General features: G+C 36.9%; 1 protein-coding gene across 5 annotated transcripts in view; it reads right to left on the bottom strand.

The window, feature by feature from the left end:
- FBXO38 (F-box protein 38) overlaps positions 1-24,048 on the bottom strand; it is a 51,080-nt gene that overhangs the window by 9,621 nt on the left and 17,411 nt on the right. For 3 of the 5 annotated variants that reach the window (XM_031449302.2, XM_064484426.1, XM_031449304.2), the window contains 10 exons: positions 22,857-22,994; positions 21,510-21,647; positions 19,811-19,904; positions 18,657-18,787; positions 15,030-15,200; positions 13,255-13,397; positions 12,144-12,354; positions 7,085-7,201; positions 5,507-5,686; positions 3,310-4,044 (listed from right to left, as the gene is read on the bottom strand). In XM_031449302.2, coding sequence (XP_031305162.1) covers positions 3,310-4,044; positions 5,507-5,686; positions 7,085-7,201; positions 12,144-12,354; positions 13,255-13,397; positions 15,030-15,200; positions 18,657-18,787; positions 19,811-19,904; positions 21,510-21,647; positions 22,857-22,994 — 2,058 coding nt within the window. The remainder of the gene's footprint in view (positions 1-3,309; positions 4,045-5,506; positions 5,687-7,084; positions 7,202-12,143; positions 12,355-13,254; positions 13,398-15,029; positions 15,201-18,656; positions 18,788-19,810; positions 19,905-21,509; positions 21,648-22,856; positions 22,995-24,048) is intronic. The other 2 variants (XM_010989464.3, XM_031449305.2) reach the window with 2 other exon arrangements.

The raw sequence follows: 24,048 nt of genomic DNA, 5'->3' as shown, positions 1-24,048 counted from the left end.
GCCACCTTCCACAGTATTTCTGAAGGACCTTCAGACAAAATCTAATTAGCTTCACTGACAAGCAATGTTCTAACAGCAGCACATGTGCTATGACAGTCAAAATTCACACATCTGTTACAACCAATAACAGGTCCTGGTTCCCTCTCTCAGTACTGCAAAAATGAAAACCAACAAAAACAGGTCTGTTTCCATTCCTTCATAACAATGTTCAAATAAGAAATTTTCTGTTAGCATTTTCCTTTTGTGCTCCGATTTTCAAACTTCTCATCTTCCTGGACTCCTTCCCTCCCATCACTTTTAACTGATAAGAATATGGGATTCAGTTAAATTTCCTGCTCTTCAGAGTACCCAAATTGGCAGTTTGTTTTCTAAGGAAAGTTATAAAGCTAAGTCACACTTTATACAGAGATAATCTTGATAAACAAATGCTTCCCAATGTAAAAGGAAAAGAGTTCATCCTATTATTTTCTTATGCCTCCCTCTTTGTTTAGGACAGTAAATTTTGTTTAGTGGTAACTCTTCGTGATTTCATATATCCACCAGCATCAACATACCTCATGTGATGGTTCCTACCACTTATTAAGTTCACAATTATTCACTGAGCCCCATACCACCATGCAAGACATTGTGCTAAAAGCTGGGAATATAATGGTTAACAAGCAGACTGGCCCTGCCCTCATGGAGCTCATAGTCTATTGGAAAGACAGACAGTAAAACATGAAAATACAACACATTATAGTTAACATTAGCAGAGAAGATGCTACAGAAACACAGAAAACATCTAGTCATGGGGTGTCACGGAAAGGTTAGTATTTATGAGAACCATATCATACTCATCTTAAGTGCTATTCTTTGAAAATCAAATTAGTTAATTTTGTGATATTTATAAAGTATTATATAATGAGGAGAAAAAGAAAAAAGGTACAGGCATTTATTCCCAAAATAGGAATTCACAACATAAATAACTACTTCTACACACTACATAAGGCCATAAATTGAAAACCAAATAAAAAACTAAAATATTTTCTTTGAAGTGATTAAAAATATCCATAACACTAAATCGTTTTTTTCCTTTATTAACTTGGATTTTTCTCCCTAAAACATTTAAAACAGAATGGCCAATAGATATCAGAAACATACTAGATTAAAAATAACAAGTTGAAAGCTACCCAAATAACTTGTTTTTCTTTCCAAAAGAGATATGGATAATTTTAAAATCAGTAGTTTGATATTTCCCCAGAAAAGCTGTTACTGAAATGGGTACTTATATTGTGTTTAAAAAGTTAGGATATAATTTACCTACCATACACATATTAGGTACATACATTAGAAGTCTTCTCAAATTGGAAAAAAAAAATCACAAGACAACAGAGGTAATTTACCTAAAAAAGCAAAAAGAGCTACATAAAGAAAGTTTTTTTTTTTTAATTCTAGGAGATTATTTAACCTAAGAAAAAGTTCTAATCATGAAACAAGTCAGAAGAAAATGGCAAAGGGGAAGCAGAATACAAGGCAAAGGAAAAGTCAAAACCTCCTATGGCTAATGTGAAGGATCCATATTAAAAATGAAAACAAAACAAAAACCCCCTAAATAGTTAATAACTATAAAACTTTACCAAGACATATAAGACAAAATAGTCTCCAAATAGGAAGACTCAATGCTATAAAAATGACAGTTATCTTTTCAGTCAATCAATGTCATGAAATTCTAAACAAAACAACAAAATCTGATTTTTGAATGTGACAAAAATTAGAAAAACTATAAAAATAAGTGATAAATGTATGACTAGGAAATTTTGCAAAAGAGTAATGAAAGAGGACGGGACACTGGAACAGAATAGTGAATAGCACGCCCAGAGATAAACAGCAGTACAGACAAGGTACAGGCTAAAAGAGCATTTTCAAATAATGACTTAAGAATGGAGGTCAATACATAGTATTGAGACAACTTGGTGACAAGTTAGAATTAAAAAAATAAAGTTCCCACAACTTAAAGAACTACACTAAATAAATAAATGAATAAAAGAATGAAAAGATGTGAACAATTATCTGAGTGAGGTGTAGGGAACACCTTCCACAGCATAAAAATAAAGAAACCGTAAAGGCAAACATGACTATGACTATACAAATATGAAAAACTGTGTAACAAAAGGTGTCATAATGAGGAGTTGATGTTTAATAGGTAGAGTTTCAGTTTGGGATGATGAAAAAGTTGAAATGGATGATGATGATGGTTGCACAACAATGTAAATGTACTTAATGCCACTAAACCGTATACTTCAAAATGGTTAAAATGGCAAATGCTATATTATGTATAAAAAAAGATATAAAACATTTAATATTCAAGCTGTGAAAAGTATTTTCATCACAGCAGAACTAATGTTTGCAAAGCATAATGAAATCTTCAAATAAAACTCATATACTTCAATATGAGTTTATACTACTATGATAATTAGCACATAATTAAAGTCTCATACTTTTCTTATGAAAGCTCATTTTTGTTAGTTTACACCCACATGATTCAATCAGCTCTGTTTAGTATATAAAAAGGTACTCAATGTGCTGGGGCTGATTTTTAAGATTTTAAAATTAAGTGAGACTTAAGAGAAAACTGAAATATATTATTCACGAATTAATAAAGGCAGGAGAGATTACTTAACAATAAGATCAGAAACATTAACAGAATTATGATTAAGAAATGTGCTTATCCTCACTGAACCCAATGTCTTGGTGTACACATAAATATTATAAATGAAATTAGATACATCTATATGTTTTGAGTTTATCTTTGCCAAAATAATTCTCAGCTAAACTGCTTACTTACCTGCTTATCTCCTGACAAACCTAAATGGAAGCAAAACTAGACTTTGGAAAAAATCATTAAGCACTGCCGAGGCAGACGCAGGGTTATATACCCATATGATATGCTCCCCCAGCCCCAGCAACTTCCAGTTCTTACCTCTTGGCTAAGATTTTAAAACTTCACTAGGAGTTAAGACTTTTAAGTGTGGGTTGGGAGCAGAGTTTATATACTGAGACATCAGGATAAGCAATGGACTTAGTGTCAACATACACAGGTCTATTTTTCTAGAAGTGGAACTACTTGAGTTTTTCTTGGTTGGATGTTTTACATGCCAACCTCCCCACCCCCACCCCACTGCTGAAAATTAGTTCAAAGTCTGTATGATCACAAAACCCCAACACAGAATTCAATTTGCCAAACTGGCTTTATGTAAGAAAAACACAGAATGAACAATGCCCTTTTCAAGTCCTAACCTGCAGTGGCTAATCCTGGCAGCATTGTCATACCTGACTCAGATACCAGCGGTACATGGGAGAGTCTGCTCCTGGCCCTCGTTAGGGGCCTCCGAGGGTAGTCTTCATTAGACTGCACGTCACAGCTCTCAGGCTGGGAGCTCCCCCTCCTGTCCTCACCTGTAGCCCCAGAGCCACTCCCATTAGTCCTCTCATCATGTGCTGGGCCTGAAGACCCCCCTTGTGGCAGAGTCCTAAAGGAAAAGGCGGATCTCGTACCATCCGGGCCATTCACAACACAGGCTCGGCTGGTTGAAGGACGTTCCTCATCAGAACACCTGCTAGTTCTCCTTTGGGATTCCTGGGGCCTGTGACAGCAGCATCTGGGGCAGACAGAACTCTCTGCATCTCCCTCCTCCATGGCCTCAGAGTCCTCTGACCCACCGGGGGAGCAGACACACTGCCTGGACACATCCACTTCTGTAGGGCTAGGCTCGGAAGAGCCGCTGCTGTTCACCGTCCTTACAAAGTCGGGGCTTTGAGAAGCAGTGCTGTGTGAGCTGGAGTTTCCCACTGTGCTGGCGGTGGTGCTGCTGCAGCTGGGATAAACATCCTTGTTTTTTTTCTTTTCAGGAATATCCCTAGCTGCTTTCATATCGGCTTTGATCTGCTCACTGGTGACCTGACAGCCTTTCTCACAGCTGCTTTCCTCGAGGGGAAACTGCTTCGACTGGCCCATCTGATGGGAGTTGTACCTCTTTCGAAGTGGAGTCTTGCCTTTTCCACTTACTGCTTACAGAAAAAGAAGAATGGCCCGAGGAAAAGAAAAGATTTCAGTACAAATTCTGGACAAAAGGCAAGAGTAAATCTGGAACAGGAAACAATGTACACTAATTTTTCTAAAGTATAATGGTGACCACATCACTCAGCTGCTCAAAGTTCTCTGTGACTCCCTAGTGCCTACCTGGTTTATATTCCTCAGCTCAGCCTTCAAGGCTTGCCATGACCTAACTGCAAACTAACTGTTCATTCTTGTCCCCTCTATATACATTCTACACCCCAGCCCAAACTTTTCTTTGAACATACCCCTGCCTTATTACCTTGGAGCCTTTATTCTCACCAATCTTCAGCCTTGGACCTCTGTTCAATCTCTTCTGCACCCCCACCCCAAAGCCACTGTAGTGTATGTCCTGTAATATTATGATCTATGTTTCTGACCCAACTATTCAACCAAACTAGAGGTTCCCTAGAGAGAGAGATCATGACATTTATCTCCATATCCTTTACAGCACCTAACAGTACCTGGGGCACAGTAAGGCTCAATGAATATATACAGGAATACTTAAACAAATAAGGTTTTGTCTGGCTGACAGATCTGGTTTCTAAATTCAGAAACTAAACTTTTCAGGAAACATTAGGCTAGTCAGCTGGTCACATTACTTTTCCTAAATTACAGTGTCCATAAAAGCTCTTTTCAACCACAATATAAAGATACTTGAATTTCTTAAAAGGAATAAAGTAAGAATTGAGTCATCAATCAGTAGTTAGTTATTCCAAGTCTAAAGAACTGAACTTACCATACCCAGAGGTGTATAAATATTACAGGTTCAGTGTTAAATGTATACTAAACATTCAGATATATTAAGGAGTAGGGTCCCCAAGGAAAATGAGTGGACAATTTTTAAAAACCTCATTCTTTGCAGAACGTGGTTAGCATATGGATCTGAGAAACAGAAGGGAAGACAAGGAGGAAGCATAAACCTAAAAGTTAAGAGAATTATGTTTCTTGGTAAGGTAACTGGCAGAAGGCTGTTAACTAGATTTAAAGGGAGACAGGGGATTATAAGGACATACTTCAGGAAGTCCTCAAGCACCAAACTGGCCACCCACATTTGCTAAGCACAACTGGACAGATTACCAGTGGGGAATGGTTGTTTTTTCCTGCTCTGGATGACTCAGTTGTCACCTTTTACGTGAGGCACAGTAGAGTCTCCACTGTGGGACTGACAGTCCTCACATCTTCTCCTCCCTGAGCCCTGCCTCCACAATATTCTTGTGCTACACCTGCCCTTGAGCGCTCCACCCAGATTCTCCTCTCTCACTTGGACTGCTGCCTTTCTTGCCTCTTGTCATGTTTTGTAAAGATCTGTTACCTGCACCACAAGTTGTGGCAGGGACACATTACATAAAGGTCAGTGTGTCTGTTCTCATGGCGACTTTCACTAATAGGTCAGATAAGACAGTCTCTCACCTGACCACTCCCGGGGCTGCACAGACTCTCCAGTCTTCTCTTCGCGCTCAGAGTAACGACGGGCACCATTCTTAGGAATCCAGACTTCTTGGAGTTCTAGACTGTCTTCCTCATCATCACTCTCTGAGTCGTGAACAGTAATCGGGGTTGGTTTTACTACACGTTGAAGACCACTGGGTCCTGAAACAAAAACATAGGCGTAACAGTCACTTTTTGACCAAGAAAGGCTCTCTCAGCCGTAGTACCGTTTCCAGGGATCTGAGCTCACAGAGATGCTCTGGCTCTATGTAGCCTCCCTGATCACTCATTTTAATAAACATATACTTGGATGAGACACTGTGAAAGCACTTTAACTCTAAAGCATTATGTAAACATTAAGTATGATTAATATTACCATCCAACGTTACAAATTTCTAAAGAGAAATTAACGTGGAAGAGCATGTGGCAGCGCCCTTCAGGATCTTCACTATTTAGAATCACATGAATCATCACACATTAATAACAGTCATACTGAGCATTTAAAAATAGGCTAGATATTTTCCTAATTATGCAAATGTACGAATGAAAGTAGAGCAGATCAAGATGACCCTCTGACACCCATGGGACTGCTGAGAACTTTGCATTCTTTAACTAAGTATAGGTCTATCACATTGGGTGTTGCAGATACATTCTTGAAAGGCTAGATGCATGTTAGTTTGCTTATTTGAGTATTTATATTTATGAAAAAAAAAGTGTTATCTGCTTGGCATTACACATTGTAAACCTTCAGCTCTTAGACCCACTTTTCTCTGACAAGTGACTGATAGCTGCTCCATCAATAAAATGTAAGCTCCAAGGAACCTTCCCTCTTTCCTGTTACACTGTACAATGCTTGGCACAGAGCAGGCAGGCACTCAGTAAGTACTTGTTGAATAAGTGACTGCAGCTGTAAGACACTGAAAATAAGGGTAGTTAAACAAGACAAAGTAGCGTTTGAACAGACCAGGAGTGAGAAAACTCGAGTTCTAACCTTAATTCAGTCCCTTGATCATAGATTGAATGGTCTTGAGTAAACCTTCAAACTTTTGAAAGATTATGAGTTTCCCCATCTGTAAATTGAAGGGTTTTATTTGGTAATCTTTACAGGCAATATGACTCTATAGTCTGCCATAAGTGACCCAAGGGCAAACAGATACTAGATCTTAGTCTGTTTATCACACCAAGTCAACCTCTCCACTTCTCCTCCTCCTCCCTACCAAAATGAAGGGAGAAAACAAGCAGAATATTTAATCAGGTCATTTATTTTCCCAACAATAATCTGAGTGCTTTCTTTCTCTACACACATACACACAAATATGCACATCAGTACAGAAAGAGGAGCTGCTGCCAGTTATCAAAAAATCAAAAACAAAATCTAATAAGACACACATACACACACCAAGAACATCACAATGTAACACAGACTTTGTCAATAATAAACAGCATATAACACATAATTAGCTGCAGTGTCAAGAAAATAATCATTCTCAGGGTTTCACTTTTTTTCATCGTTCAGCCTCTCGTTCTCAGAACCATGACTGTGGGAAGTCACATGATTACCTGCTTGTTCCTCATCAATGTCCACAGGAATAACTGCCTGACTGTGAGCTGAAGTCTCATGTCCACTCTCAGCCACCTCTCCATCTTCTTGCACCATGTCTTCCATCTCATTCAGTGCTTAAACAAAAACAATCACAGACAAAGTAAAACCAGGAGAGGTCTAAGAAATCCAGAATGGCAGGCAAAACCATGGCACCCCTGAGAAGAGAACAGCCTCGTGATTATTTGGCCCATTCTAAAAGAATAGCACATAGTAGTGCTTCATTATATCGACACCAACGAGAAGTGTACAGTTCTATACAAGGGCAGATCACAGATGGGAAAGGATCACCTGGTGAGACAGTCTGCCACTGTAAGATGGAAGCAGGGAGAAAGGCACACGGCTGAGAGAAGAAAGCACGTGCTCATTCCGGATGATGCTACCATGGACGGCTGTGTGAGGCAACTGTTTGTCTCCCTCTAAGCTATCTGTTTGAAGGCAGTGAAAGCCAGCTATGAGAGGACCTGATGATCATCTTACAGGTGATTAGTCCTGTGGTATCTGCTAGCTAAACCAGGAGCCCTGGGCAGGGGAGCTCAGACTATGTATTTCTTTTCCTGTTCTCTAGAGACTATGGATCATTTTTGGTTAATGTGTGGCAAGGATTATTAAACACACTAAGTACATTTTTAACATTTCAATATTGCTTAAATGCTTTATTTGCAACTAAGTCTTCACTAGGGTTATCAATGCCTATCAGTGGGTGGGAATGTGGTTTCATTTACATTTTTCCAAATGATAAGCACAGTAAACAATTTTAGACCAATAAGCTTCAATCAGTTTACTGTATCTTTTTAAGATAAAATAGTCAACTTTCTAAGAGGATCATAAACATAGTAATTCCTGGCTTTGTCAGCTTTTTACAATATTAAATCCAAATCCCTCAAGTCAGTATTCAAGGCAGTCAACCCACTACCCTTTTGCTACCTACACCTAAGCCTGGGTGCCTGGTCTCAGTTTGAGTCAGAAGAATAATGATACTGCCGTTTACATTTATAGCTTGGCCACCACCCAGAGGGCAGCAGACTGTCTCTATCCTGTGCACCACTGTATCCTCAACACCCAGGGGTGCTCAACATTACTGCTATGAAATCAACCAAACCACCGTTTGAATGAAATGAATAAATCAACCCAAGAGAAAAGAAGATCCTGTTCCTGAAAGAACTAAAGCATCTACTCAAGGCGACAAGACAAATTCATAGAGTCAACAAAGAAACAAGGTAAAATATGAGTAAGCCAGCAAGACACCATTCACACAAATGCCACTGGAATATAAAGAAGAGAGGTCTGTGATTTCAGAGGGACAGTGTGGTTTTGCTTTGGTCTTAAATATACATAACAGCACATTCCCACTTATGTTCAGTTTCTCATCCCAAATTCTTGCCCAATGCTAGCCCTCAATATCTACATTTCATTTAGGATCAAAACAAGAACTGACCTTGCTGAGAAACATTCCATCATTAAAGCCAGTTTTCTTCTTTCATTCAATTTTCATGAACAATTATGAACAGTGGTTAGTAATTAATGTGTACATAGTCTATGTTAGGCTCCATCCTAAATGCTTTTATATACATTGTCATATTCATCTCTCACAGCAGCCTTATGAGGGTATTATTAGTAGCGTTATTTTTGTAGTTGAGGAAACTGAGGCACAGAAGGGTTGGTAATCTGCTAGGATTTTAACTGAGGTCTGTTTCCACAGCCTGCTATAATACAAGGATAATAAATAGATGGAAAATTTATAGTCCCTGCTGTCAAAGAGAACGCACACATTCTAGCAGAAATGTCAGACATACAGAGTAAGATCAGAATATACTTATTAAGGCTAGAACAGTACAAGGGGAACGTGGACTAAAAAGAAGCAGCTAATTCTCCTGTTGGACGGGGAAGATTTCACTGAGATGAGGTGACATTTCATATTTACCAGGAAGCACATTACATTTTCCAGAAGAGTAAGCAGTACAGTGATAAAAAGAACTAGTGTTTATGTTGAGATGAGTGTATGAAAGAGAAAAGAAGCCTAAAAAGGCAGCCTGGGCCCCAGATTGTGAAAAAGTTAGAAAGCCTTGCTAAAAAGCTTATAATTGCTTCTCACAGGCAGGGGTAACCACTGGAAAAGAGGTACATTTTTATGTCTATGTAATAAGGTTTTCCAAAGCCACCGAACAACTGCTTTTTAGGTTGCCACAATAACCTGTGGAAGTATTTAATATGATACCCCAAGGTTATTTTAAACTTAACTTCTTTAGTTGCATTCATTCATTCGAATATTTATTTAGTATCTACTACAATGTGTTACTGTCCCTAGGTGCTAAGAAACAGTGGTGATATTCATTCAATATCTTTATTCTCATGGAGTTTACTTTCAGTTGGAGAAGGAAAAAAAAATTTAATAAACAATAATAAAAACATCAGACAGTAATATCTAATGTAATAAAATTAAAAGAGTGATGTATTAGAGAATGAATTGGTGGCTACTTGAGTTAAAGTGGTAAGGTAGTCAAAAGGTGTAAGTTTTTGGTTGTAAAATAAATATACGTCATGGGAACGTAATGTACTGTATGGTGATGATAGTAATACTGTATTGCACATTTTAAAGTTGCTAAGAGAGTAGATCTTAAAATTTCTCATCATAAGAAAAAAATTTTGTAACTATATATGGTGATGAATTACACTTACACTTACTGTGATCATTTTGCAATGTATACAAACACCGTCAATTACACCTCAATTGAAAAAAGATTAAAACAGTAAGGAAAGACATCTCTAAGGTTAACATTTAAGCTAAGACCTAGATATCAAGAAGGAGCCAGCCATGCAAAAATGGAGGGAGGGACATGGAGGCAGCTACTGCAACAGCTGGTGCCAGCTTGCACGTCCAACCGTGGGGTATGAGGTGGGGAGAACAAAATGTGAGAACAGGCCAGATCATATAGCACGTTATGGCCAAAATCAAGGAATTGCATTTTTTTTCTAAGGCAGTGGGAAGCTATTGGAAAGTTTTAAGGAAGGGAGCAACATTGCCTAGTATATTTTAATTTGAAAGCTATTAAAACATTTAGGTAAAAAAAGGTCTGGTACAAAGGTGGTACAATGGGGAAGGAGAATGTAGATGGACTGGGGAGATGTTTTAGAGACAGTTAACAAGACTTGCTAAAGAACTCGATGTTGGGGAGAGGAGGCAGGTGGTGCTATAAAGAAAAGAAAGGATGTCTCAAGTGATGTCTTTCATAATTAAATTAGATGGTGGTATCTTTGGACTAAGGAAGGTACAAGTGATTCTTGGTTTTGATTTTTCTTTGTTTCAAAACAGTTTATCATTGAGCAGCACATCTTTTTCAGAACAATTTTAATTAATGAAACTATGTAAGGTATCTTTCAGTCAAATACCAATGTTTACTAAGTGTTCTGTTCAGCTGAAATGTTATTTCAGTTGAAAAAAATCCTGTTACCAAATATAATCATAAACCTTAACAGATTTGAGCTATTTTTACAAATACTACAATGAAGTTCATAGGATTTGGGTAGTTCTGCATTGCAGCTGCTGTAACAGTTTCCTAAGGATAGTCTGCGTCCTCTTAAGTCCCGATCCTTATGACAACACCTGGGGGTCAAGGCAAAGAAACAATACCTGACCTCGCTCCCCCCCTTCACTACAGCACCTGCTGGTTCTGCACTTTTGTTTTTGTATCTGTTAGGGAGAGACTGAGCCATAAATTTGAAATGTCTAAGAATACTCATGTGGAAATTTAAAGTATGAAGTTGGATATAACTGCAATTATTTTAAAAAGCAGAAATATCAAAGCCAAAAATAAAGGTTGAGAATTCATTAGCATATAGTTGGTACTGAAGCCTCGAGGCTGAATGAGCTCATCTATAGAAAATGTGTAGAGAGAAAAAAGGAGATCAAGAACAAAAGTGGAAAACAGGAGGTGACAAAAGCAAAGGGAACTGAGGAGGCGTGTCCAATGAGACAGGAGGAAAATGGTTTCAGAGATGTCACAAGAAGCGAATATCTCAGGAAGATAGAAGTGGACAACAAGCTGAGATATTAAAGAAGATGCAAGAGGAGAAATGACCACCAGCTTTTGTAAGAGAGTCACTGGTGATTTTGCCAAGAGCCAAAATGGAGAGTTCTGTAGAGAACATGTGAGGTGAGCAAGTGAAGACAATACCCACGGATGATTCTTAGCTCAGGACCTGCATCCCGGAATGACCCTAAAGGAAATTAGGCTCTGTACTGAGAATATTTTCATTATGAAAGGAGTTCACCCTAATTACTCGGCCCAGATTGGGTGAAGGAATAACAACAAAAAAAAGTGGCTAGAAGAGATTCCTTTTCCCGTTTTTAAAGGTCAATTGGGAAATTGGAAAATTTGGTAAGGAAACAGTTTTACTCCATTCTTATGTATCAACGCAGGGGCAAATGAAGCCTAGTAACACATGGGTTGGCACAAAGTAGGTGTTCAGTCAATATCAAAGAACTGGATGGATAATTCCATAAATGAAATTCCACAGGTCTTTGTTAGCTCATGTATTTAATTTTCCAGGTGGCTGTCAAGACTTAAGGATATAAGATATGTGAAAGGTTCCCAATACAATGTCTAGCACATGATGGTATTCATTTTTCCAGTTCTTGGAAAATGATCTCCACATTCAAGTTCACTGGTCAGAGAGATATTAAAAGATGCTCCTTTACCCAAATCCTGAAAGTTAAATCTCTGTTAAGCCAGGCTTCTAAGGCTCATTGTACCCTAATTCCCACCACATCTATGAGTCCTTCCCATTCTCTAAGTACCCTTATAGATTCTACAGACAAGAGGCAACACAAAGATAGCTTTGAAATAAGCAAGCAGATAGACAAATTTCAACCACCCCCTCATCTGTCTTGTCAGTGAGGCCCCCCAATATGTAAAGTGAAAAACTGAAATGGGGAAGAAGGAAAGAGAAGAGAGTCAAAGAAATATGACCCAAAGTAAAAATCATTTCTATCTGGAGCTCACAAAAGATCTGGGTTACCGTCGGCTGCAAACTGCTGCTCTCCTGGCTGCAGGTCTTGTCGGAAGTCATTCTCCTCATCTGAGTCATCTGGATGATGGTGATTGTTGTCGTGGATGTTGGCATTATTCTGGGCATTATTATCATTGTCATTGTTGGAGTTCTGGTTGCTAACGAGGGCCGAGGAAACCCCAATTCCTGTGCCTGCACTCAGACCAACTCGAGCACAGCCCTAAGGCAAAAGGAAACCACATGCTTATTATTAATTTGTGTTAGTATAGAACACTTTATTTTGAATATTCCTTTATTTCCTCCTTACATAGAACATTTATATAGCACTTTATGAACTACTTTCACAAATATGCATAAAGGACCTCACTTAACGCTCACAACACTTCAAGCAAGAGAAAGTAGTGTTAGTCTTTATTTGCAGATGATGATCACATGCACAGTGGGAAGGGATCTGCCCAACAGTGTACGAGCAGCCAGTGGTACAGCTGGGACCGGAACACCAGCATTCTGACCTCAAATCCTGAGCTTCTACCACTAGATCGCACCGCTTCAACAGTAGGAAGATAACCATTAAGAACTGACAAGAAAGAACATAATTAGTTGAAACATTAAGTTTTTATTATGATGAGAGTATAAAGTTTTATTTGGTAAGCAGTTTTAAAAATAACATTTTGTACAAGCGGGCAACCTCAGATTTCCCTAGATCTGCAAATGAATAGAAAAGTAGCAGCAAAGTAATACATTTCCAAAATAAAGTCCCAATCCTTGCTTCTATTTGGGGTTTCTAATTAAGAGATTTAATCTTCCAACTAATTATTCTGAGTAGTAATTTTTGCTTTAGCTCAAATTTCCACCTTCATTCTTACCTTTAGTTTATTAAACTGACAAAGACAGCTTTCCACTTACTCTTTCCTTTCCCTTCTCTGGAGACTCCTTAATACTCATTTACAAGAACAAGAGGCCATACATTATTATAACCTCTATGCCTTCGCTGAGGCTGGCAGTAAAAAGTCCAATTACAATACTGTAAAGGCATCTAATTAGGGGGGAAAATTACTTAGGTTGTTGTTTTCTTCCTTGAGTATTAAAATAAACAAAAACTCTCTCAAACGTGACTTACTTTGGGTGGTTCACGAAACATCTGGTCCAGTGAAATAAACTCCAGGCTGGGCAACAATTCAATAAACTGGCCGAAGGAGTCCAGCTTCAAAGCATGACAGCGCACTAAGTTGATATCAACCAAGCGAGTCCATCTTGAGTGGTCTGTTGAAGAAATGACATGGCCAAAGAGAATGTAACTAAGACTTTCTCCATCACCCATGGATTTTGCTTGCTATAGGTCGCAAAGATTTTCAAATCCTTTTTCTTTGAGTAAATTTTCTCTCATTTCATGATCTCTAAAACTTGATGACTCTAAATTATAATGCTTCCTTACCTAATTTCATTGTGAAAACTAGATGGCTTGGAAATTTTTAACCTGAAACTAAGTCAGCCTTTATTTAAATGTGATCCACTTAAAAACCTACATGCTAGTTAAAGAAATGTCGGTGCATTCATTTAATACAACAGTAATGCAGCTATTAAGAAAATGAAGAACTAATATGGTTGCCAATGTGAAAAGCTCTCCAAAACATCCTTAGTGCGAAACACAAGCTATAGGAAAATGTATACATAGTAAGGTCCTTTGGATACATAAATCATTAAATGCTACATGTGTACAGGCTATAATATGCACAAAATAACCTGCCCAGAAGAATATACAAGAAACCGTTGACGGTGGTTACCTTTGAGAAGAGGAGACTTTTCATTTTGTACCTTTCTGTACTGTTTGATATTGTTTACCAAGTACATGTATTACTTTTAGTTTTTAAGTGTTAACAGGAGTTCTGAGTGATGGGATTATAGGCCAGTTTTTGTTTTCTTCTTTATACTCTTCTGTATTTAAGAAAACAAACAAACCAAAAACCCAATAAATGTTATTTTTTAAAAGCGATGTACGCCTGCTACAACCTCAAGTTTGTATTTCCCAGAAACTTTTTGGTGCAGCTGGGCCGGGGTAGAACTTCCCTCTCCTGGGTGACCCTTCTAATGAGTGATCTCAGCAGAGGCCCAAGAGCCCTACGACAGGCAGGCCTGGAGACGGGCTTCGTGAGGAGCTGTGGTGTCCCTGCGCAGTGGTGCAGAGAGCAGAGGAGGCTAGTCTGCAGGTGTCAGTGACGGGGACTGGTTTGATATGGGGTTGTTACAACGAAAATTCTCTAGCTCTGAATTTATTTAAAGATTTGTGAATTTACGTATTTAAGAAAGGCCTTGAAAGAAACAAATCGCATTATTCTCTCAGGGAGGAAAATGTACTCCCCCCATGAGGAAAAACACCAAGCGCAAAGTGCACAGAAGTCACACTTCCATACACAAGGGATTAGGTAGGGAGAGGATATCTGAAACAGTCTAGGATTTTAGGGCAAGAGAAAATTTCACTACAAGTTAATATTTAATATGTCACCTAATTAAAGTTTTTTTTTTTTAATACATACCACTTTGTCTGTTCTGATGATACGCCATTTGAAAGTAACACAGAGAAAACTATAATATCCCAGGCAACAATTCCTAACCTTAATTTTACGTATCTGGACCAAAGAAATACATATAAAGATTAGGACAGTTAAATCTACAACCAGGACAGTGTAAATTTCTAAGCAGAGAATTTCAGGAGTTCAAAGAGGCACTGAATAAATTTCTAATTCAGTGATCAAAGGTTCCCAGAACTTGTATGAACAATCCATATAAAACATCTACATATTACATTAGGAATGCAATTCATGCCACACTCAGAAAACAAAGATAAATATTACTCTGACATCAATAAAATATAGCTTTATTTAAGCAGACAAGTACCTGAGATCCAATTGTATGGGTTATGTAGATGGGGGCAATTATAAATTGCCAGATATTTGATACAGGAAAAAACTTCATTGACTGCCTTCATCCCTATATCAGTGATAATACCAGGATTTTCCACCACATCAGCCAAACCATACTTCACCAGATCTGCATTAGCCATTCTGCCTGGAAAGAGAAATTGATTTAAAAAAAGATTCTTAAGTGTCACGGAGTGTTGCGAATTCTTTAGCTTAACATCCAGTATGATCACTGTCTATGATCGCTGTGTCATCTGCCCATCATCAGGTTCAGGTTCGGGTACAATTTTTGGTTAGGTTTTCTATATGAATGGTAGCATTTGTCTTGATAAATAAGAATTTTGTCAAGGGACAGCTAGTAGGAAAAAATTATCAACTGTTTAGAAAAGGGAAAATGTGCAAAAAGTCTTAAAAGCAAAACTAAAGGATATATTGTATCAGTTCATAACATTTATGGTGAAGTTTTAGTTTTAGCTTTTAAAAAGAAAAACAAAATCTTAAAAATGTAACTCTTTCACAGTATAAGGAAAAGGGTTTTGGAGTCGGGTGTGGCCATGTGTAGAGAAGGGTAAACTTGGGAATTCAGATTCATTTTTAGAACCCAGGTATTGGTTAGTAACTATGTACCTAACCCTAGAAATAGACTTCTGACTCAAACACACCCCCTCTCTCTGCCTTTGGGCTTTAGTGCCTACTGTCTCATCAGACTAGGGCGTGGGTTTAGTAAAAGAGGGTTCTCCATTCTAGATTATGCCATTGGAAATATACCCCTTCCCTTGCCTCCTATCATTATTCCTGCCATCTGCCTGCCCTTCACTCTACAGAATGGTCCACTTAACTATGAGAAATTTGAAGGAAAAAAGGGACTCTGTCTAGTTAGTTAAGAGTGACATTTTCAATGTCCAGCATAGTGCAGGAACCCAATAAATGTCTCTCACAGTCTTTGAAATCAACTGACACAAAGTACAAAGAAGATACGACTGCTCTGGTAAAGCTGCCCTGCACATTACAGGGATTTATACTTTTAGCTTGGACACATTTTCCACTCCCAATTTCACTTTCCATATAGTTCAGCCTCTCTCCTATAGTCCCTTTCTTTTTGTATTTACTGACATTTCTTGGAGATTTCACCTTAATCCATTCATTATAATTTAGCTGAGCAATTTTCTTTAGACTCCTGGGAAAAACTTCTTTCTTGTCCTTTGGACTCAAAACTTGCTTTCTCCCTTATGATCAAGTGGATCTTGAACTGACCCTGGGTGTTGCTGGCATAAATGCTGCAGCCTGACACGACAAATCCATGTCTTACATCCAATCCTTTGAGATCACCATTCTGTTCCTGCTCTTGGGGTCTCCTGATTGCTACACTCCCTCAAAAACCTGATGGCATCACCTAGGACTCATTTTTGTTTCCTTTTTTCTTTAGCCTGTAGGTCAGCTAAAAGTAAAAGCTACCATTCACTGAATGATTTCTAAGTGTCAGAAATTGTAATAATAAAAGTCCATGTTTTCCCATTTGTTAGATGGAGACAAGACCATTTCCTTCTTTTTTCTTGGGTGGTTTGAACCCAGGAAATAACTTACCTAAGGTCCATAATTAATAAAATTCCATCTCACTCCCTCTCTCCAAAGTCCCAGCACTAAAGACTACTCTATACAACTTGTGGTTTTCAATGGGTATTACAACCCTGTCACCTTCACATGAAGCTCTGAGGTCATAAATCTATGTACACAAAGAACCCCTCTCTAAGTATTCATCCTTTGGTCACTTTTCTTATATTCCTAATACATAGCACCTACTTTCCCGCACATCCAGTTCCTCAGTCTAGCATGGTCACTTTTACCATAAACGTATGGAAGACAAAGGTGATTTTTTTTTTTTGCCAGACTCTTTGTAACAAAAAATTGGCACAAGTTTTACCAGGAGCCACCCCAACCTCCTGGAGAGATGCTTCAAAATGTAAGTTACTGAGAAGAAAGAGATTAAGTGAAAGAGGGTAAGTAGTGACCCCTCATTCCTCTCTACATAGTCTGTCAGAAGCACCGGCACCTACTCTGGTACAGAATCCTAGACTGTCTTTGGAGTAACAGAGAAGAGAACATATACAGAAGAAATGAATGAGCTGCAGCAAATATGAAAAAAGAATGGCTTATAAAAAGATCAAAACTAAGAGACTATTAAATAGGAAAGAGACTATGAAAACAAGTTATGCTGAAAATATAAGATAATGGAAGTCAAAAGGTAAAAGTGTTTTTCTATTGAAAATCTGTGTGGAGGGCAAAGAAAAACTATAGGGAAATAGCTGGTTATAAAGATAAGTCTCAAAGACAGTCTTTCAGTGGAACTAAATGTGGCCACCTTCAAAATGCAAAATTTGTCCAGTTTTGAGCTTTTGGGAAGAACAAAAAGAAAAAGATTGTAGGAAGAACACTAATTATCAATCTAATAATTTTAAGTTACTACAAAGATATTACAGAAAGAGAGAACGTTAACAACCTCATTTAAAATCAGAAAAGCCTGAAATGAAACAAATTAATTTTATATCAAATCACTACTCTAGTTTAGCATTTTAAAGTTACGTTGGTAAAAAGCTGATCATTTTCAAAGCTATATAAATTAAAAATGATTCCTGTGTTAAACTGGCTAGAAAGTAATGCTTAGATTTTTTAAAACCTTCACCTATATTAATGACAACTGCAACAAAGTAAAGACAAAACAAACTAAAAAACAAAAACAAAAAGAAAACTCAACTATTATTGTGACATATATCAGAAATGAAAAAGGACAACCAGTCATATTATTTAACCTGCACTGTCAAAGAAGAATTAAGCCTTCTTATGTTCTTCTACAATGCAAGTTAGAGCCAAAGGAAAAATGCCATCTCGTATGACAGTGAGAGTTTAACAAAGACTTGTTCCAAATCACATGGGTAAGAAACTAATTCTTGCAAAAATAAAAACATGCTGATGGTGGAAATGTTTTTGCATGTCTGACTAATGTTATGCTGTAAGAAAGTTTGAATAATGAATTGACATGCATTCAAACACAAAGGAATGAGTTCTCAATTGTAAATACATTCCAGAAAAGGCTGTCAACAAGCCTTCCAACAGCAATCATCATTAAATGAATACTGACCATTACGTGCTCACACTATCTGGAAAATCCAGAACCCAGCGGGCTTATTAAGGAAATGAAGAGCATGGGCAGGGAATGGGACCTCATCTGAGAGGACCATCAAAAGCTTCAAGAAGTGTGGCAGATCAAATTCAACAAATGGAACCAAGGATGACATTCTGTGAAAAAAATGAAGCAGAATGGGAAAGAAACTTGGGCAGCAAAGTGGAGACAATATCAAAAGTAGATAAGGATCTTTTTTGGGGCAGACTGTTAATCACCATTTTCTATAATATGCTAAAATCAGAGGCAATACAGGACCAAAAAAATCACTGGCACTTCAAGTTCAAATTTTTCAAGAAGTGAGAACAAGAGTTTAGGTTGTTTTGTACTCAAGAAAATAATGGCACCTCCCAATTCAGGTTTCAGCTTGTCAATTAAGTTCCCTACAGCAATTCTAAGGGAATTAAATGGATAATTTATTCTTACTCTGCAGCAAAAACTCATCTACATATCCCAGATGAAGGGTTTCAAACTGGGGAAACTCCAACTCTGCCATCTTTAGGGCAGAGAAGACGCCGTCTTTGGTTAGGGATGGCTGGATCCGAACTTCATGTAACCTATAAACACAGAGATACATATCAGAGTAAAATGAAAGCCATCAGAATCAAAGATTCTTCTGAATGTAAGGCTTTGAAATAAGTTTATTTTACTGAAGTGTCAAATGCAAACAATTTTTCTCCCCTCCATTAAAAAGTATCAGAGATTATTTCCTTTAAAAGAATACTATATAAAGTGTCAGTACATCTTAGGCATACAATAAAGTTACAATAAATAACAATGAATTATACAATAATGATTTATCCTTTAATAATAATACATCCTTTCCAGTATTTTCTTAAGCCTGATTAAGTCAAGGTGAGAATCTGCATCTGGTATTTCTTTACAACATTTTTAGGCTAACTACTAAGTCCCATTTTAACAAAGAGTATAGCTCTATAGTAGGTAACAATACCTATCTACTTAAACTTAGATATAGTTTTGTTTTATTTATATTCTTAATGTTCTATTGATGGAAAGCAAGACTTCTTAAAACAAATTTAAAAATGATTATTTAATTTAAATGTCATAAAAGTAAAGCAGAGACAGACGTTTGATATACATAGAAAATAGGAAATGTGGCATAAAGTGATATGAAAGATAGGTTGAAAACATAAAGATGTTGAAGGTCAGGACTCTAAAAAGCTGACTTAAAATACTGATTTCTGAATAGCAAATATTACCACCCACTAACCAAAACAATTCAAAAAATCTTTCAAAGGTTGAGACAATGGTTCCTGAGAGGACTACAGACTCAGGGCAGCAATACGGACTTCTGTTGGACTCTCAGGCACCCAGATAATTGACTGCTTTTCTCTAATGAGAACAAGCCCTTTCAGAGCTTGTTGGGTCCGGAGTGCAGCTCACCTGGTCATCGGTTATAAAGGAAGACAACCACTAAGTGAGTCTTAACAATTCCTTTGCATTTTAAATCTGAACAAGGCATGATTAAACATCATATACATATTTCCCCCAATTTTTGTTAAACAGGGAAAAACATATATATTCCAAGACATAAGACACAATGTGAAGAGGAAACATACCTACGGGCAGCAGTGATGATGAGGTAACCAAGATCTACTTCAAGTGCATTTTTGCAAGCTCCCAAAACAATAGTGTGCAAATTTCTAAAACCACCTAGTAAAAGGAGAAAGGGAAAAAACAAAATGATACAAACTTCATTTGACCAGAGCACTGTCAGTAAAGCATTTACACACAATTAGAAGGTAATGCTTTGTTTAGGCATCATCATTTTAGTGCTTGTGTATCCCACTGTGGTTTTAATTTGCATTTCCCTACTGATTAGTGAAATCTGTCATTTTTATGTTTATTGGCCATTTAATTATCCTCTTTTGTGAAGTCTTTTCTATTCAAAATGTTTTCCCATTTTTCCTATTGGGTTTTCTGACCTTTTCTTAATAATTTTAGGAGTCCTTTATGTATTCTGGATACAAGCCCTTTGTCTGATATCGTATTACAAATAGCTTCTCCCATTCTATAGCCTGGCTTTTTTAACTCTTAATAGTGCCTTTTGATGAACACAAAAATTTTAATTTAGCACAGTTTACCAACTTTTTTCTTTGTGGTAAGTGCTTTTTGGTACACTGTTTAAGAAATCTTTGCCTATCAAAGGTCAAGAAGACATGCTAACTTTTCTTTCAAAAACTTTTTTTTTTACATTGGATCTATGATCCATCTGGAATTAACTTTTGTGTGAGGTACACTGGGTCCTTAAGTAAAATACAAGGGGAAGTCACTCTTAAATATTTATTAGGGAAGAAAAGTCTTGTTCCACTTTTAGGCCCCTTATACAAACTCTGCTTTTGGCAATTCTCTCCAGGTCTTCTCTCTAATGAATGATTCCACAGTAGTCATCTTTTCCCTTCTGACTTTATCCTATTAGCTACAGCCATGGAATAAAAATAATGCTGTTGATCTTGAGGGAACTTGCACCATCCCCTTAACACAATGTAATGAACACTTAGACCAGACTTGATTAACTGACAAAACGTCTAAAAATATACTGCATAGTCATATTTTAATGTATTAATGATAATGTCCATTTGTTACCAATGGTACTTGATGATTTTCCATTTGTATGCTGGATATCCAAAGTTATATTTTTAGTTCCCAGCTATGAATTATCTATATAGCTAAACTTGGTGTTTCTGTTGCAATGAGGAGATAACATAGAATTCTATTACATATCACTTAAAATATAATTAACAAAGCTAAAGAGTAAAATGTTTTTTTCTTTTGAAAAGCCATTATCTGATGGATGGATCTAATATCCAACTTACAAACATGATAACATTTTATATACTATAAAGTATTAGACAAATGGTAAATTAACACTACCAATGCCTGAGTTCTTTTATAGACCTAAAGTGTCTAAGTCAAAAAACATCTCTCCTCAGCAAAAGGCACTAGGATATCTCCGTTCACATTTCTCAGAAAGATTCCAAATACAACATGAATTATTAACTAAGTACTAATATTTAAAAAGCCAGAAAACATGCCTTATCACTCTATTTATTTTGAGACTGCATAACATTGCATAAAAAGGAAATGAATATTAGCCCACACTCATGGTTACGTATTCTTCATCAAGTACATCAGATAGAAAGTGCAATTACTAACAAGTATTTTCTTTTAAAGACTCAGAGAAGAAGCTAAATAAAAGCTTAATGAATTTTCTACACTGATTTTTAAAATACTTTGTAACTAAAGAAAAATGAATACCTGATCTCCAACTGTCTTCAACTACATGTTGGATAAGGCCTCCAAGGAAAGGAACTCGAACCATTTCCAAATGTTCCAAGTTGCGGGCAGAGGCTAAGCCTGTTACTAAAGGGACATATTTCAAGGAGTTTGTGGGTCCTGGAGAAAAAAAATTTCAACGGAACAATGTAAACTGTCAAGATGAATTTTCAAATCAGTAACTGAAATGAATCTTATAAATAAATTCTACATCGGAAAATGACAGCCAAATGGTTGGCTCTCTGCAATTTATACTTCTCAATGGAAAAGAGAAAGTGTTAGTCTGTTAACCACATACTTATTCAGCTTCTGTTAACCATATATTTATTCAGCATAAGAATTTTTCAGTAATGTTGGAGAGATATTTAGTATTTTTGGTAGATTCCCTGAAGTCTCAATAATTTTGAGCTCAAAATAACTAAGGGGGAAAAGCCAAGCTGAAAATTTGATCTTTCACTCAAATAAATAGCTCAATGACTTAAACACCTCTCTACGTGACCAGTATTGTATTAGCTGTTACAGAAGATCACAAAAGATAGGATCCTATACATCAAACAGCTTGCAAATGACATGAACATAAAACTAACATGAATAATTATAAAGGGATAAAAAGGAAGAACATATCAAGTACAAAAATAAGATCTGATGTACTACATAAAAAAGAAAAAGGGGAAAGTAAATTGAAGAGGCAAAACTTGAAGAATGTATACAAGTAAAAAGAAGGAAGGAAGTGTCTACCTCCAGACATGGAAACAATAATAAAGAAAGACACTGAAGTGAAAACTGGTATGGTTGTTTGGGAACACCAAGTGGGCAGGCCTGACTGAAAGAAGGCATATCTTGAAAAGGAGTCAGAAATAATGATATCAAGAGGGGCTCTGGTCATCATGAACTCTGAAGCAGGACAGTTCTCACTTGACACACTAGGGGAACAGAAACACTGAAGGTTTCTGAACAGAAAACTAGTATCATAAAAGCAATGTTTTATGCTTTAAAGTCGATTAGGTCAGAGAACTATTTACATGCAGGATGATTAGGGGACCAGAGACAAAGAAAGTAAACAAAAATTTATTAAAACAATCCTATAAAAAGGTAAAAAGTTCCTATAAGGAATATGTAGATATTGTGACACTTTACTTTTTCTGCCAAGGGTCAAACACAAATCATATGTCTACTATCTTTAAAACAAAAGGTACATTTATCTTCATAAAGTAAGTTACAAAACATAAATAGTAACAGCACAATTTCATTTACAAATGTAGCTATGGAGTTTGCTTTAGGATATATTTAGAATTCTGTATGTATAATTCCACAACTATGTACCATTACCTGCACAGTTCCTCATGACGAAAGTTCGTAAGCTGATGCAAAGAAAATCTTTGAACGGCTGTGGTTTAGTGAGTCTTACCCACTTCATATAAAGGTGCCTTAGCATTGGGATACAAGGAATTTCAGGAACATTCACCCCTAAAGTATATATACAAAAAAAGAACAAACAAGAAAATAACTAAAAGACTCTGTATTCCATGTATAACAATCTATTTTTCAAGTTGATGATGTATATCCTTCATGGATAGCTTCGTGAGAACAAATTACCCAAGTAAAGTCTATCAAGATAACTTATTTAAAATAGGCTTCAACAATTTAAGCAAACCATGAACAGACTACTTTGTTATTTCTTTAGAAAAGGTATATGAGAAGATAGGATTTTTAAAGTATTTCTACATTTTATACATAAGTTTTTCTTGTAACTCTACAATTTTCTAGGATACATTTTTCCCAGTAGATGTAAAAGGAAAAAAGGTTACTAAAAGCAGAATTAACAAGATGGGGGAGGAATACACAAAACTACTATTTGACTACCAATGTCCACTGCCCCACCAGTGGGAAACTAAATTTCTCAGAACAAAGGCAGGCTAGCTGGCTTTAAATATCATTGTTTCTGGATGGTATCCAGAGACAGAGATTAAAACTGTTTCTATAAATTTCTGAGTCTTAAGAATTTGTAAATGTGTGGCAGAAGCCAGTCAGCATGAATGAGAAAGTGAGAAACTTGTCAGCTGTTTTAATATTTCAAATTGATAAAGGCATTTTATCCTTCTGATCACTAAATGGCTCACTACTACTAGGAATCATACCTGCAGAGAACCATGTCTGGAAGAAGGGGGATACAGAGTGGGAGGAAAAGTCCCGAGATATGGAAGAAGAAAGAAGATGGGTAACTTGAAAATTCTTATGGAAGGAAGCAGTTCAAGGAAGCTGCCCAAGAGTCTAAACATTGTAGACTAGGGAGAAGCCAAGGAAGTGACACAAGTCTCAGAGAAATCCAAGGATTCAGAGTGATGGCATTTAAAAAACAGTAGCTGGCAAAACCAGTTTAATACAACTTTTAATCTTGAGTCAGCACACCCTGCTAGCAAAAGCAACTAGAAAAAGCAAAATCAAGAGTACTTGAATGGTTGGTTCTTTAAAAGCTAAATTCTGCAGAATGCTCCTACTATAAGGATTACTGCTTAACATA

This window comes from Camelus dromedarius, chromosome 3, assembly GCF_036321535.1.
Source record: "Camelus dromedarius isolate mCamDro1 chromosome 3, mCamDro1.pat, whole genome shotgun sequence".
Lineage (NCBI taxonomy): Eukaryota > Metazoa > Chordata > Mammalia > Artiodactyla > Camelidae > Camelus > Camelus dromedarius.
Note: the sequence above shows the minus strand (reverse complement) of the source record. Positions and strands in the feature narration are given on the sequence as shown.